Here is a 12787-nt window from a genome sequence, read left to right as displayed (position 1 = left end):
CAATGTTTGTATCTGTATTTGTTATTTTCTTCTAGGACCAAGACCAAAATTTAAAAACGTTAAAAATCCTTTAATAGTTGCCAACTGCTTAAAGTCTTGTTTGATTAAACATTTCTGTTTGTTCACGTAGTTCTGTTTGTTGACGTGTTGATACTGTCTTTTTCAGACCACAATTAATTAATTAAAAAAGCCGCGATTAGTACAGCAAAATTATATTCAAAATAAATCCAGTGAGCAAGCTCAAAGGATATCAAATCGAATGGAAGAAAAAATATGAGATTCTCCACGAGGCAGGAATTTTCCATCACGACATTACGGATAATTATTATATGGAGAATATTGAATGCAAAATCCTGCCTCATGATTCGTTTCATAATTGGGCTTCAAATGGGTTTTTTTTAACGACAAACCATATTGTTCCAAAATGCTTCTGACAAACAATCTTATGTGAATCGAAACTATGTACAATTTTCACAATAATTCACCAAACATCTTAAGTAACAAAATACGCTACAAACTTACTTGCACACCCATTAAATGTGGTGAATTAAACGATATTTGTAAATCGTTAACAGTTTATTTCATTTCAGTAATAGCAGCCAAATTCCAATAATCACTTAACAGTGCAATCTAAATTTTCACCATTTTTTATGCTCATATAAAACACTTGTTCAAACATAACATGAAACAAATGCGTTGTTAATTCCACTAGCAATTGTTATACCCGAAACGCACTGTGATGATGAATGTCTCGACTTGATAGTGATAAAATTAACATTATTTTAAATCGTGTAAGCCATGCTTCAATGCATGTATCAAAATGGTAGTTAAGATTCGTGTTCGCTTTCGAGATAAGTGTAATATTAAAATAACAGTAGTAATGCCGTTTAAAACGATGCATACAAATTAACATGCCGCTCGTATTCCGGGTCTGAGACAACTGGGGCATTCGTAAAACTTATGACTTCGATTGTAGCGTGGTAACTAGCGATTGCATTAGCTTCCTGAGTTCTGCCTGTTCCACTGCCATCCGTTCCACATTTTGCTCTATACGCGACATACGGTACTCGATCGACCCTACGTTTTCTACGCGTGAGTGAAGTATCTCCAGTGCGTATTTTACTATTTTACCATCCATATTGTTCAAGCATGGCATGATGCAACATTCGGTTCCGTACTTTCTGTTGCGCTGCAGCAACTGATCATCTTCCAGCTTTTTGTCCAGCTCGAGATCACCCTTCTCCACGTCGTGCGTGTATCGTGAAACCAGTGACGATATCATGATCGCATTCGACTGGTTTGGCTTTACCGCGATGTATTTCAGCGGTTCGGCACTCGAAAATAGCTGCAAACTGTTCGAGGGAAACAACCACGCCAAACGCTCAGTGCTAAACGATTGAAGGGGAAAAAAGGATGGGTCAAACAGAATAACCATAAATAAAATTAAAAAACCCTCCGCGCATCAGATACCATACTTACACACAGCGGATGGGTTTTGATGTTTTCAGCGCATTTTCGTACTTGTTGATGAGGAACACTTTCTGTGTAATACCAATGATTTCCGACTCTGCTTTGATGGTCTGCAAATAGCAATGCGAAAATGACATTACAGCTGCTCTCCCCATTCCCTTGGCCCGTCATAACTCACCGTGGTATCGCTGACAGCAAGACCATTCATGAGGTTGAACAGTACGATCGAAACAAAAAACAGGAAAAGAGCAAAAATAATATAGCTCAAGCTCGACTGTTGGAATTTTATGTTCGCCGCTTCAAATTCTCCTGTAAATGTAATAAACACATTAGATGCTATCTAACAATAAGATCTATTTATAAGAATTCGTACGCACTGCTGCTACGTCACTGCCTCGCGAACAATATCGATTTAATATATGCGTTCGCATGAACACCTTCTGTGATGAGGTTTCAGAGTCATCGCAGGCAACAGCACAACAAATTGAGGGGTTTTCCCTTTCTCACGCCTTTGGCGTTTACTCACCAGTCAACATGACCGCTGTTTTCATCAATGCAAGCGGAACCTCCCCGAACTGATTGAACTGATCGTCGTCTCCATCACCTTGCCCGGCAGTCGGTCCGTCAGTGTTCGCGTCAACGGGTTTGGCGCTTCCACTCACTCGGAAAAGGGTGTAAAAGCTGAACGCAAATGCTAGCAGTATTATCGAGTACAAAACTAAGCACTTGAGAAAATTCTTCGAAACCGTTTTTAGCATAACCATATGAGTCGAGATGGACAGAACGGGCAGGGTTCCGACCAGTAACGTAAACTCCAACGCCGACAGAAGAATAACGCATGCCGAGGCCACCCGACGCGTTTCATCGCCAAACTCGCGCATCAACACGGCACCGGACGCAATGATGAGCACCACTTCCATGCCGTTTTCTATCGATCGTACGTACACGCGCATATTCAGCAAAAACTGGATCAACTCGCGCGCTATCAGATATATCCATCCGGCAATCGAGAGGAAGTAGAGGAACTGCTTGAATGGGGCATCATCTCGACCGTAGCAGAACACTACATACATCGTAAACGCAACGAAGAACGTCGTACAAACTAACAGATTGATGTAGAAAAAGCAAATCAGCTTTAGCCACTTCAGCAATAAAATGCTCGATACCACCGGATGTCGAAGGAGTCGCTTGGTGCTGGACGATTGTGCCATCCGTACGATCGGTTGCATCTCGTCTTCGTAAGGCAGACCGCTGAACGGCATCATGGTCGGCTTTTCGTAGTTCGGCTTGTATGCTGGTGGTATGAAGTTGGAGAAATTAATTCTCACTTCGTAGTCCTCGTCGCCCGGCTTGCGATCGTTGTCCGTCACGCACGAGTCCAAATGTTTCTCCAACAGGAACGAATCCATCTCGCTTATCGGAGAGTCTCCGAATAGATCCTCGCCACCGATGTAGGCCCCTTTGGCAAGCAGCAGCTCCTGAGCATGATCGATCTTATACTTCACAGCGTAGTGCATCGCGGTGTACCGTTTCACATCTATCTTGTCGACCTCAATGCGCGGATCGTTCAATAAAATTCCCATGCTTTTAAAGAAGGGACACTTGTTCTTGTCCTTGTACACGTCGATTTGCTTCACCAGCAATGACAGAAGCGGATCTTCGTTTATCAACCCAACCTCATGAGCCGGTATGATTTTGAGCAACCATTCTAAAATCGGAACATTTCCACGATTACAGCACTTGGCCAAAAGTCCGGAGAGTAGCGCAGGTTTTCCAACAAATTTGCCGTCTGCTATCTGACCTTCTAGTAGCTTCTGGGCAGCTAACAGCTTCGCCCGGTACACTGCGACAGATAGAAGCTCGACACAATCTTCTTCCCGAAGCACGTGATCGTTCTTCCCATTGTTTTGTGCGATGTATTTCTCATATGCTGTGAGAAAATCTTCTTCCGTACCAGCAGCCAGTTTGTTCCTGAGAATTTCCACAGTCACTTTTTCCATGTCGATTTCTGGAATTGGAGTCCCCGGAAAATGTTTCGCAATCGCTTTTCGTGCTTGTTTACGGCGAAAGTCTACGTTCACAGCGTAGTTTTGTAGACAGTAATCCAGTATTTCTTTGCGCCAATCGTCGTTACCGGCCGTCACTAGCAGCGCTATCGGAGACACACTGTTTTCATCTGTTGCGTTAATGTTGGCGTGATATTTTAGCAACAACTTGATACACTCAAACACCTCCTTGCAGTTATCACTATCGATCTGCTCAAATAGCAAATACAATGCCGTACGATCCTCAAACTTCTGATCGACAAAGATTCGCTGAACTTCAAGCAACTGCGACAGATTTTCGCTATCGAAGGACAGGGCTGCAAGATGAATGGGATATTCGTAGGTCTCGGGGTTTTTCTGCAAACAAAAAATAACACAACCACTCCGTTACGAACCGTGTTTGCGATTGTATCTATGGCAACGCAGCCCTTCAGGTACTGTTTTGTAAATATTAGCCCTAGCCCGGCGATTGGTTGAAACCCAGTGAACAAAAGCTGAAGTGACCCGTTTATCCGTGTGTCATACAGTGTTGACCGAGACGGTGTCACATTTGTTCCCCGTGTAATAAAATTTTCGCTACCAAATTAGAGTAAATATGATCGTTTAGTTTTTAGTTTTCATTCTAAGAATTTTCATAAGAAGAACTTAAATTATTATGAATGTAATTTAATGTGAAAAATCATAAAATGATTCATTCGTTCGAATGATTGCGACATTCATTCCTCAAATTATTTCCTCAAACATCTATGGAACGGAAAAAAATATTGCATCTTGTAACTCATGAGTCTTAAATTATAGACAAGTTCAAGGCCTAACTAAAGCGTACAGTTATAGCATAATTTACAGTGATCCGTAAAAGAGCTGCTCTAATCATTTAAATTTTAGCGTAAAACAATACGTCCTGACCGTTCCTCCCGAATAAAAAAAAAAACTCATGCGTTTGAATAAATTTCGCAATACAGTCGATACCCGAAATACGCGGATAATGCATTCCATAGAATTCCGCGAGTCTCGAATTTCCTCTAAAACGTCGTTAGTACGACATATAGTCGTACTAAGAAATCGAATAATTATTTCCACGTTACGAAGCCCTTTCAAAATATATGATATTTTTGCGTTTATTTCAAGAATGACAGTAAAATGCTATGCTATGAACAAATTAAATGGAACAATTTGAAAAAATGCATTCGGCATACAAAACTCCATGAAATATCCAATTTATCAAATCCGCATATCTTCGATTCCGCGTATGTCGAGAATCTCGTATCTCGGGTATTGACTGACTACAGCAATCGCAGATTACGTATTAAATAGATGACATCCCCTTACCAGTGCTGATACTTCATTTTAAGCAAAATATGTTTATGTTTGTTGTGCATTTACTCTCTGCAGACTAAAACTTTGTAGACATGGCCTTTCGTTTCGCGATAGCATAGTTATCGATTAAACCTTGCACAAAACAGCATGACAATATTTGTATGATACTAAGCAATATTCTTTGTAAAGCTCATTGTGTTGTTGCTTTTCAAAACAGCGAGAATATTGATTTTCAACTGAGAATTGGAACGGAAGAAAGGAGTTTTTTAACGTTTGATATTCAAAGCTCTTTAAAGGGTAGTTGCGACATGTAGTATAGATTTTGTCAAATTAATAAATGAATGATCATGTTTTTTTGGTCTTGATAATACAGTATTCTGAAGGAACTACATTTACACAACACTGTTTGATTCCTTCATTGTTTTGTAAATCAAGAAATTTTACATGTTCCGTATTATTGAAAGCCCTTTAGATTAAAGTTTGAGTCTTACTTGGTCAATTAAATGCGCGCCGAATCCGACCCAAGATTTGCAAGAATTAATAACCACGCTTTAGGCATTCGGCTGAACTAATAATTTAGCTTGCCGCTCGTGATAAAACAAACACTCTGGCTTCTCTGGTAGCTTTGAACAAATGTTTGCAGCTGTTCCGAACCACATACTTCGCTTAGCTAGTGATGTTTACTTAACGCTTCCCTACAAACACGGCCAATTTTCTATAGTCAGTGCCCAGTTTACCACACCCAATCCACTTGAACGTGAGAAATCATCTTTGAAGTGAACTAGCAATATGTGTCGCACCTCGAGATATTTACCAATCGTTAAAATTAAAATGACCTCATGTTAAATTCACCAACCTACGTACCTCTGACACAATTGCTCCATGATTCAGACAGGCTCGGATGAATTGTTTCTTGCCGGGAGTTTTGCATGCTAATTCAAACACCGAATAGCGGGAGTCACGATCGCGGAGATTCACGTTCGCTCCATTGCGGAGTGCCCGGTTGAACTCAGACAAATCGTTTGTATTAAAACTTGCACCCAAGGACAGCTAAAAAGGAACAACGTTTACAACAGATCTTACTCTTGGTTGCAACAATTTAAATGTACAGCCGCAAATGCTGACCATGCAGTTAGCCTTACTTGGGGACTGGTGAGGCTTAGATGTAGGAACTTCTGCGAACTCATGTTGCTGCTGAAACCAGGCGGAAGATTCGTATATCACAAATTTATGCTAGTCAACGGGGTCTCGATAAATGACACCGTCGGAGCACGATACCGGAACGACTATCTGAACGGTATAGACACAAAACACAGTTGGACAATGGTTGATTTTAGAGAGGGCACTATTATGCAGAATGAAGCTCCTACGACAGCGGGACAGGCGGGAAAGGAAATCAGTCGTTGACGCGATGTTCCATATGTGGACACGGTCCACTCAATTTTATGAGACTTCCATAAGCGCCCAACACCACTACCTGCAAACGATCGCGAACTACAGCTTGACTTATTGTTTTACCGTTTTTCGTGCTTATAATTCCACTAAAATATTTTCGTATGGTTAAACTTCAACAGGATTCACTTGTCTTTTAATTCATGCACGTGCAATTCAAGTTTAAAATTATATCGTATCAATTAAAGCCACCCGGTTTCAGCCACACTCGGAGCGGATATAGAAAGTGCTGTTCCTTTCTGAACGGCCGCAAAGCGAATAAACGCATGTATGAAACGAACCAGCTAACTCCGCCAATCTTCAATAGCAATATAGGAGCGCTTTGAAATGTGACCCGCGACATACACTATCGTCCATGTGTGCGTGCATCGCAGTATACGATTGTACTCATATTATACACCAGAGACCAACTAACCAAGTAAATGCATCGATTAGCGGCCAAGCTTGAATGAATGTGGGATTCATCGAGCCGCCCTTCGCGGTCTCATCGGATCCACAAAAAAGTCGTTTGTCCAGTTTCATTGCGTGAGCATCGTTGGATGCTGCGTCATGACTCCATCGAGGGACTTGTCAACTGTGCGAGATAAAACTAACACAACAAAACGATCGACGATCAGTCCGCGAACGCGTTCGTTTTGTTTCCCGTTTTTAATTTGTTCCTTCAGTTTTTCTGTCCAATACCAACACATGCATCGCTTTCGAGCCGTTTCGCCGGATGGAATCTTTCACTTGTTAAACATTTCTTCCGTCTCGCTGTTTACGTCACCGTGCAGCATTAAAAGGGATCCCGTTGACTATTGTACAATTAGTTCAAAGATGAGTCAGCCTCATCGATTTACCCAATCAAATGTCATCAATTACTTTATCTGCGTCTAAAATTACTTTAAAATCATATATTTTTATAAATGCAACATATTAACATCAGTGTCCCTATTAAAATTCCACTTACGCATAGTAAAAAAGGAGCTGGTATTAAACGATCTTCTGTAAGCGGCGGTTACGAACGACATTGATTTTACATTATGCTTCCGCCTAACAGTATGCAATAACATTGCGTTTCGACAACACGTGGTTAGAGTAAATCGATGGGTGGTTATGTGTCTCATGAAATGTCATGAAATGGACGGTTAAATGAGTCTATTTTCTCATTAGTTTTCTGCCAAAAGTAATTTAACAGATTGCATGAATCCTTCATGAAGCTACACCATGCTTATTATTATTGTTGGTGTTACATCTGCAATTGAATAACGTCCGTTTTTGGAACGATTGAGCTAGCAGAAATTGGGAAACATATCCATAAAATCATGAATGTAGTGTTAGAGTATACAACCCCTGTAGTCTTGTGTCACTTTGACACAACGTTAATTGGGAACTGATATCTTTTGTAAAGATAGGTTGGCAATCCTATCTGCGTGTTTTTGTTACATGTACTCTTTTTTCCGGTTCGCTTTATAATAAACCAGATACACTTTTCACTAAGCAAAGCCATCATCGTTTATTAGGTTATGGGCCCAGATACGTTGGCGATCAAAGGGCAGTGAAAATTAGTGAATATTGTTTCTTGTATCGATCACTCATCGCTTATTATCGTGATGGAGCTTCTTACTGAGAAAAACGATCGTCATTTTCTCCCGTTGTTCGATGGCTCAAACTATACCGCATGGAAGTATAGGATGACAATTCTCCTGGAGGAGCATGAGCTCTTGGAGTGTGTTAACACTGATGCGGATGGATTGGAGGCGCTGAAGGACGAGACAGGAGATAGTGAGACGATAGCGAAGGTGAAGAAGCTGAACCGTGAAGCACGTGCCAAAAAGGATCGGCGTTGCAAGTCGCTATTGATATCACGGATACACGATTCGCAGCTCGAATATGTGCAGGATAAAAACACACCGAAGGACGTGTGGGACGCCTTGAAACGTGTTTTTGAGAGGCACAGTATTGCAAGCAGAATGCACCTGAAGCGGCAGTTAGTGTTTCTACGTTTCAATAGTGGGACGCTACAGGAACATTTCTTGAAACTTGACCGTTTAGTGCGGGACTATAGAGCTACCGGTGCCACGTTGGATGAACTCGACGTAGTATGCTACTTGATGATTTCAGTCGAATCCTCATATTCGACCGTAGTAACAACCATCGAATCGCTACCATCGGAAATTCTAAATCTGGAATTCGTTAAGTGTAGGTTGCTGGATGAGGAAACGAAAAGGAAATGTGTGGACCTGTCCTTGCCGAAAAGTGAAGCGGCATTTTCCAGTGAAAAGCAACCTCGAAAACCAAATCAGAAAAATAAGGTTAAGTGTTTTGGCTGCAAAATGGAGGGACATAAGCTGAATGAGTGCCCTAGCAAAAGAAAAAGTGTCACTAACACATCGAAGGCTCATATGAGCAAAGCAAGCATAAGCTTTGTCGGTGTGACAGCGGAATCATTTAACAGTATGGAATGGTTCATTGATTCTGGTTGCTCGGAACATTTAGTAAACGATAAAAGATTTTTCCTAAATTTGACACGTTTAAAGCATCCCATAGATATTGCCATCGCCAAAGATGATGTAACGATTAGAGCAGAATTTTCCGGAACAGTCAACGTTGTGAGCAATGTGTACGGGAAGAAAATTAACTGTTTTGTAAATAATGTTCTATACGTGCCAGATTTGCGATGCAACTTGTTCTCGGTCATGCGAGTGGATGAAGCCGGAATGACAGTGGTATACAAAAATGGGACCGTTGAAATTCATCGTGGCGATGAAATCGTAGCATGTGGAACACGTATCGGAAAATTATACCAGCTAGATTTTTGTTACCAACGGCGAAATGAAAACTCAATGTTAACGACAGGTAGAGTGCCCAAAGATTTGGAGATATGGCATAAGAGACTTGGTCATCTGAATACGCGCAGTATTGAAAAATTGGTTCGGAACAACATGGTTACTGGGATTAATATCAGTCATTCGGACAAAGATAGTATTGTTTGTGAGTCTTGTTTGGTGGGAAAACAAACTCGAAACCCATATCCATCGCGTAAAGAGAAAAGGTCGTCGCGAGTGTTAGAACTAATACATTCGGATGTATGTGGTCCGGTAACTCCTGTTGGTATGAGTGGTGCTAGGTACTTCGTCACTTTCATCGATGATTGGAGTCATTTTTGCATGGTGTTTCTGATGAACAGTAAGGATGAGGTATACAACTATTTTCGTGACTATGAAGCTGCAGTCACTGCAAAATTTGGTAAGCGGATCAGCCGTTTGCGATGTGACAATGGTGGTGAATATCGCAGTAAGCAGTTCGACGTCTTCCTAAAGCAGAAAGGCATCATGGCAGAATGGACGACTCCACATACACCTCAACAGAACGGGGTAAGTGAAAGGATGAACCGCACCTTAACTGATAAAGCTCGTACCATGTTGCAGGATTCTGGAATCGACAAGCGGTTTTGGGGGCAAGCCGTCCAGACGGCAGCGTTTCTTCTCAACCGCAGCCCCACGAGTGCTATCGATAGCAACGAGACTCCGTACGAACGATGGGAAGGCAAGAAACCCAACGTAGCGAAGCTGAGAACATTTGGATGTCAAGTATACACACATATTCCAAAGGAGCAACGTATGAAGTTGGATGCGAAAGCTTGGAAAGGAATATTTGTTGGCTACACCGCGAATGGATATCTTGTTTGGAATCCGCAAAAATGTAAAATAGTTCATGCACGTGATGTAATATTCTTGGAAGACTCTCAAATCACTACCACAACAGTGAAAAAGATATGGGCTGATGATTTCTTCTCAACGAAAGTGATTGACGACGGTTCAGCACAAGGATCAGTTGAGAATGAATTGGGCAATGAATCAGAGGTAGTTGACGATAGTTCATCACGAGGCTCAACTGAGAGAGAACTGCAAATTAAAACGGGCGGCTCCGAACAAGGCAACGAATCAGAAGGAGAATATGATACGGCTCCTAACTCTGATGCTGAAGTTGAAGCAGTTTCTGAAGGTGAATCTTCAAAACGGAAGCGAAATCCTCCCATCTGGCATAAAGACTATGACATGCAGTATGCAACATACGCGTTGAGTGCTACTAACTATGTGGAAAATCTGCCGAATTCATTAGCTGAGGCTCGTAAACGCGAAGACTGGTCCAAATGGAAGATCGCTGTGGATGAAGAAATCCAATCTCTGAAGAAGAATGAAACCTGGGAGTTGGTGAAACTACCCGAAGGTCGGAAACCTATTACATGCAAATGGGTGTTTGCTATAAAAAGAGGTATTGATGGCAAGCCTTGTCGTTACAAAGCCCGTTTAGTGGCTAGAGGTTTTAGCCAAAAGTATGGTTTCGATTATAATGAAACTTATTCACCGGTTGCTAGACTAGACACACTTCGCATGGTTTTGGCGATTGCAAACGAAAAGAAAATGGTGATACATCAAATGGATGTTCGTACAGCTTTCTTGAATGGTAAAATTCAAGAAGAACTTTATATGATGCAACCTGAGGGGTTCCAGAAGGATGGAGATCTAGTGTGTCGATTACGAAAATCTCTATATGGTTTAAAGCAGGCTTCTAAAGCATGGAACGATCGTTTCGATACTTTCATCCGTGGGCGTTTAGGTTTCAGACGAAGCCTAAATGATCAGTGTCTTTATACGCAGACAACGAAGAACGATATCGTTATCATCGTTTTGTACGTAGATGACCTCGTGATTGCTGGTTCAACGTTGGAAGTTGTACTAGACTTGAAGAAATGTCTGGCGAATGAGTTCGAAATGAGTGATATTGGTGAAATCAAATGTTTCCTCGGAATGAATGTCAGCTACAACAGAGAAGAAGGCGTGATGCAGATTCATCAGCAGCATTATCTTCAAGATGTCTTGCACCGGTTCAAAATGGAGACATGCAAGCCCTGTTCCACACCAATTGAGAATCGGCTGAAACTGTCTAAAGGCAAAGAAGAAAACCGTACTACGCAACCTTATCGTGAGTTGATAGGTTGTCTGATGTATGCAGCTCAGACAACAAGGCCTGATTTGGCTGCTGCAGTGAACTTCTACAGCCAATTTCAGAGTTGTCCGACGGATGAGCATTGGTCACATTTGAAGAGAATTCTACGCTATGTAAAAGGATCATTAAATGTGGGTCTTATATATCGCCGAGGTGGAGGAAAAACTCTGGAGGTATATTCGGATGCAGACTGGGCTAATGACCCCAACGATAGACGGTCAGTGAGCGGAAGCGTTTTCAAAACGTTTGGATCAACTGTGGCGTGGATCACTAGGAAACAGCAAACTGTAGCACTGTCTTCGACGGAAGCTGAACTAGCTGCTTTGTGTGTTGCTGTTCGTCACGGATTGTGGATGTCGCGTTTGTTTCGCGATTTTGGATGTAAGGTGGATTTTCCTGTGACTTATTTTGAAGATAATCAATCAACGATTAGCATCGTCGAAGACTCCAGAGGGTTCGGAAGATTGAAGCACATTGACGTGAAATTATTCTTCCTGAAAGATTTAGTGAAGGAAAAGCAAATCATCCTTAAATATATTCCAACGACGAACCAACAGGCAGACATTATGACTAAGGGTCTACCGATCGCAGCATTTAAAAGAAATTGTCTAGCCATTGGATTAGCAAGTTGCAGCGGTTGAGCGGGGGTGTTAGAGTATACAACCCCTGTAGTCTTGTGTCACTTTGACACAACGTTAATTGGGAACTGATATCTTTTGTAAAGATAGGTTGGCAATCCTATCTGCGTGTTTTTGTTACATGTACTCTTTTTTCCGGTTCGCTTTATAATAAACCAGATACACTTTTCACTAAGCAAAGCCATCATCGTTTATTATGTAGCTAGTATGCAACACAAACACATTTGCTATTTATCTACAGAATCAAATTCTTACCAATGTTTCATTGATTTCGTGTCTCGTCATTTGGTGTCGTCGTTTCGTCTTGATAGTTTTAAAAGTAAAGGAATTTTTTAACAAGAAATTCGAAACTTAGCAAAAGCATGGATCAAAGACAATAATAACGAAGTTAAATATTCATAATAGTTACAGTAAGTATACAAAATCGAGCACTAACAAAGGTAAAAACAAAGGTAAAACCGGGCGTTACTTAGTTGCATACCAAATATTCCAATCAACTACAGTTCCATTAAATTATAGTTAATAGCGAGTTATAGTTAATTGCAGTCTATTCTCTCAAGCTGTTGGTAAAAAAGTATTTATTTATTTATTTATATTTCCATTATTACGGCTTTCGCCATTTAATGGACACCGTAGTGTCAAGTGGTGTACAATTTTACAAGGTATTTCCTGCTTGCAATTTGCCTTATCCCGGGCATACTCGGTTAAACTTTGGTAAAAAAGTACTTGTTGGGAAAAGAATGGAAAAGCAGTGACTCGACTAACCGACAGTTTAATGTATCTTCCTCTATCTATTTTACTTAACCGATTCATCTTCTACTGTATTGTTGAAAAACAAAACGAGTCAGTTTTAAGGCATTTGTTCAAGTTAAT

The 12787-nt window shown here is 41.1% G+C and overlaps 1 protein-coding gene across 2 annotated transcripts; it reads right to left on the bottom strand.

The window, feature by feature from the left end:
• Window positions 1–525: 525 nt before the first annotated feature.
• On the bottom strand, window positions 526–6309 carry LOC128309494 (transient receptor potential cation channel protein painless). 2 transcript variants are annotated; one of them, XM_053045898.1, is made up of 6 exons: window positions 5975–6309; window positions 5697–5882; window positions 1997–3872; window positions 1649–1779; window positions 1480–1580; window positions 526–1388 (listed from the first exon to the last, which is right to left on the bottom strand). In XM_053045898.1, exons 1-6 carry the CDS (start codon window positions 6017–6019, stop codon window positions 959–961), a joined length of 2769 nt encoding a protein of 922 aa, XP_052901858.1. In that variant the 5' UTR covers window positions 6020–6309; the 3' UTR covers window positions 526–958. The 2 variants fall into 2 exon arrangements, with proteins under 2 accessions (XP_052901858.1, XP_052901859.1); XM_053045899.1 differs by having other exon boundaries at window positions 5958–5995.
• Between the last annotated feature and the right edge of the window lie 6478 nt (window positions 6310–12787).

This window comes from Anopheles moucheti, chromosome 2, assembly GCF_943734755.1.
Source record: "Anopheles moucheti chromosome 2, idAnoMoucSN_F20_07, whole genome shotgun sequence".
Taxonomy (NCBI): domain Eukaryota; kingdom Metazoa; phylum Arthropoda; class Insecta; order Diptera; family Culicidae; genus Anopheles; species Anopheles moucheti.
Note: the sequence above shows the minus strand (reverse complement) of the source record. Positions and strands in the feature narration are given on the sequence as shown.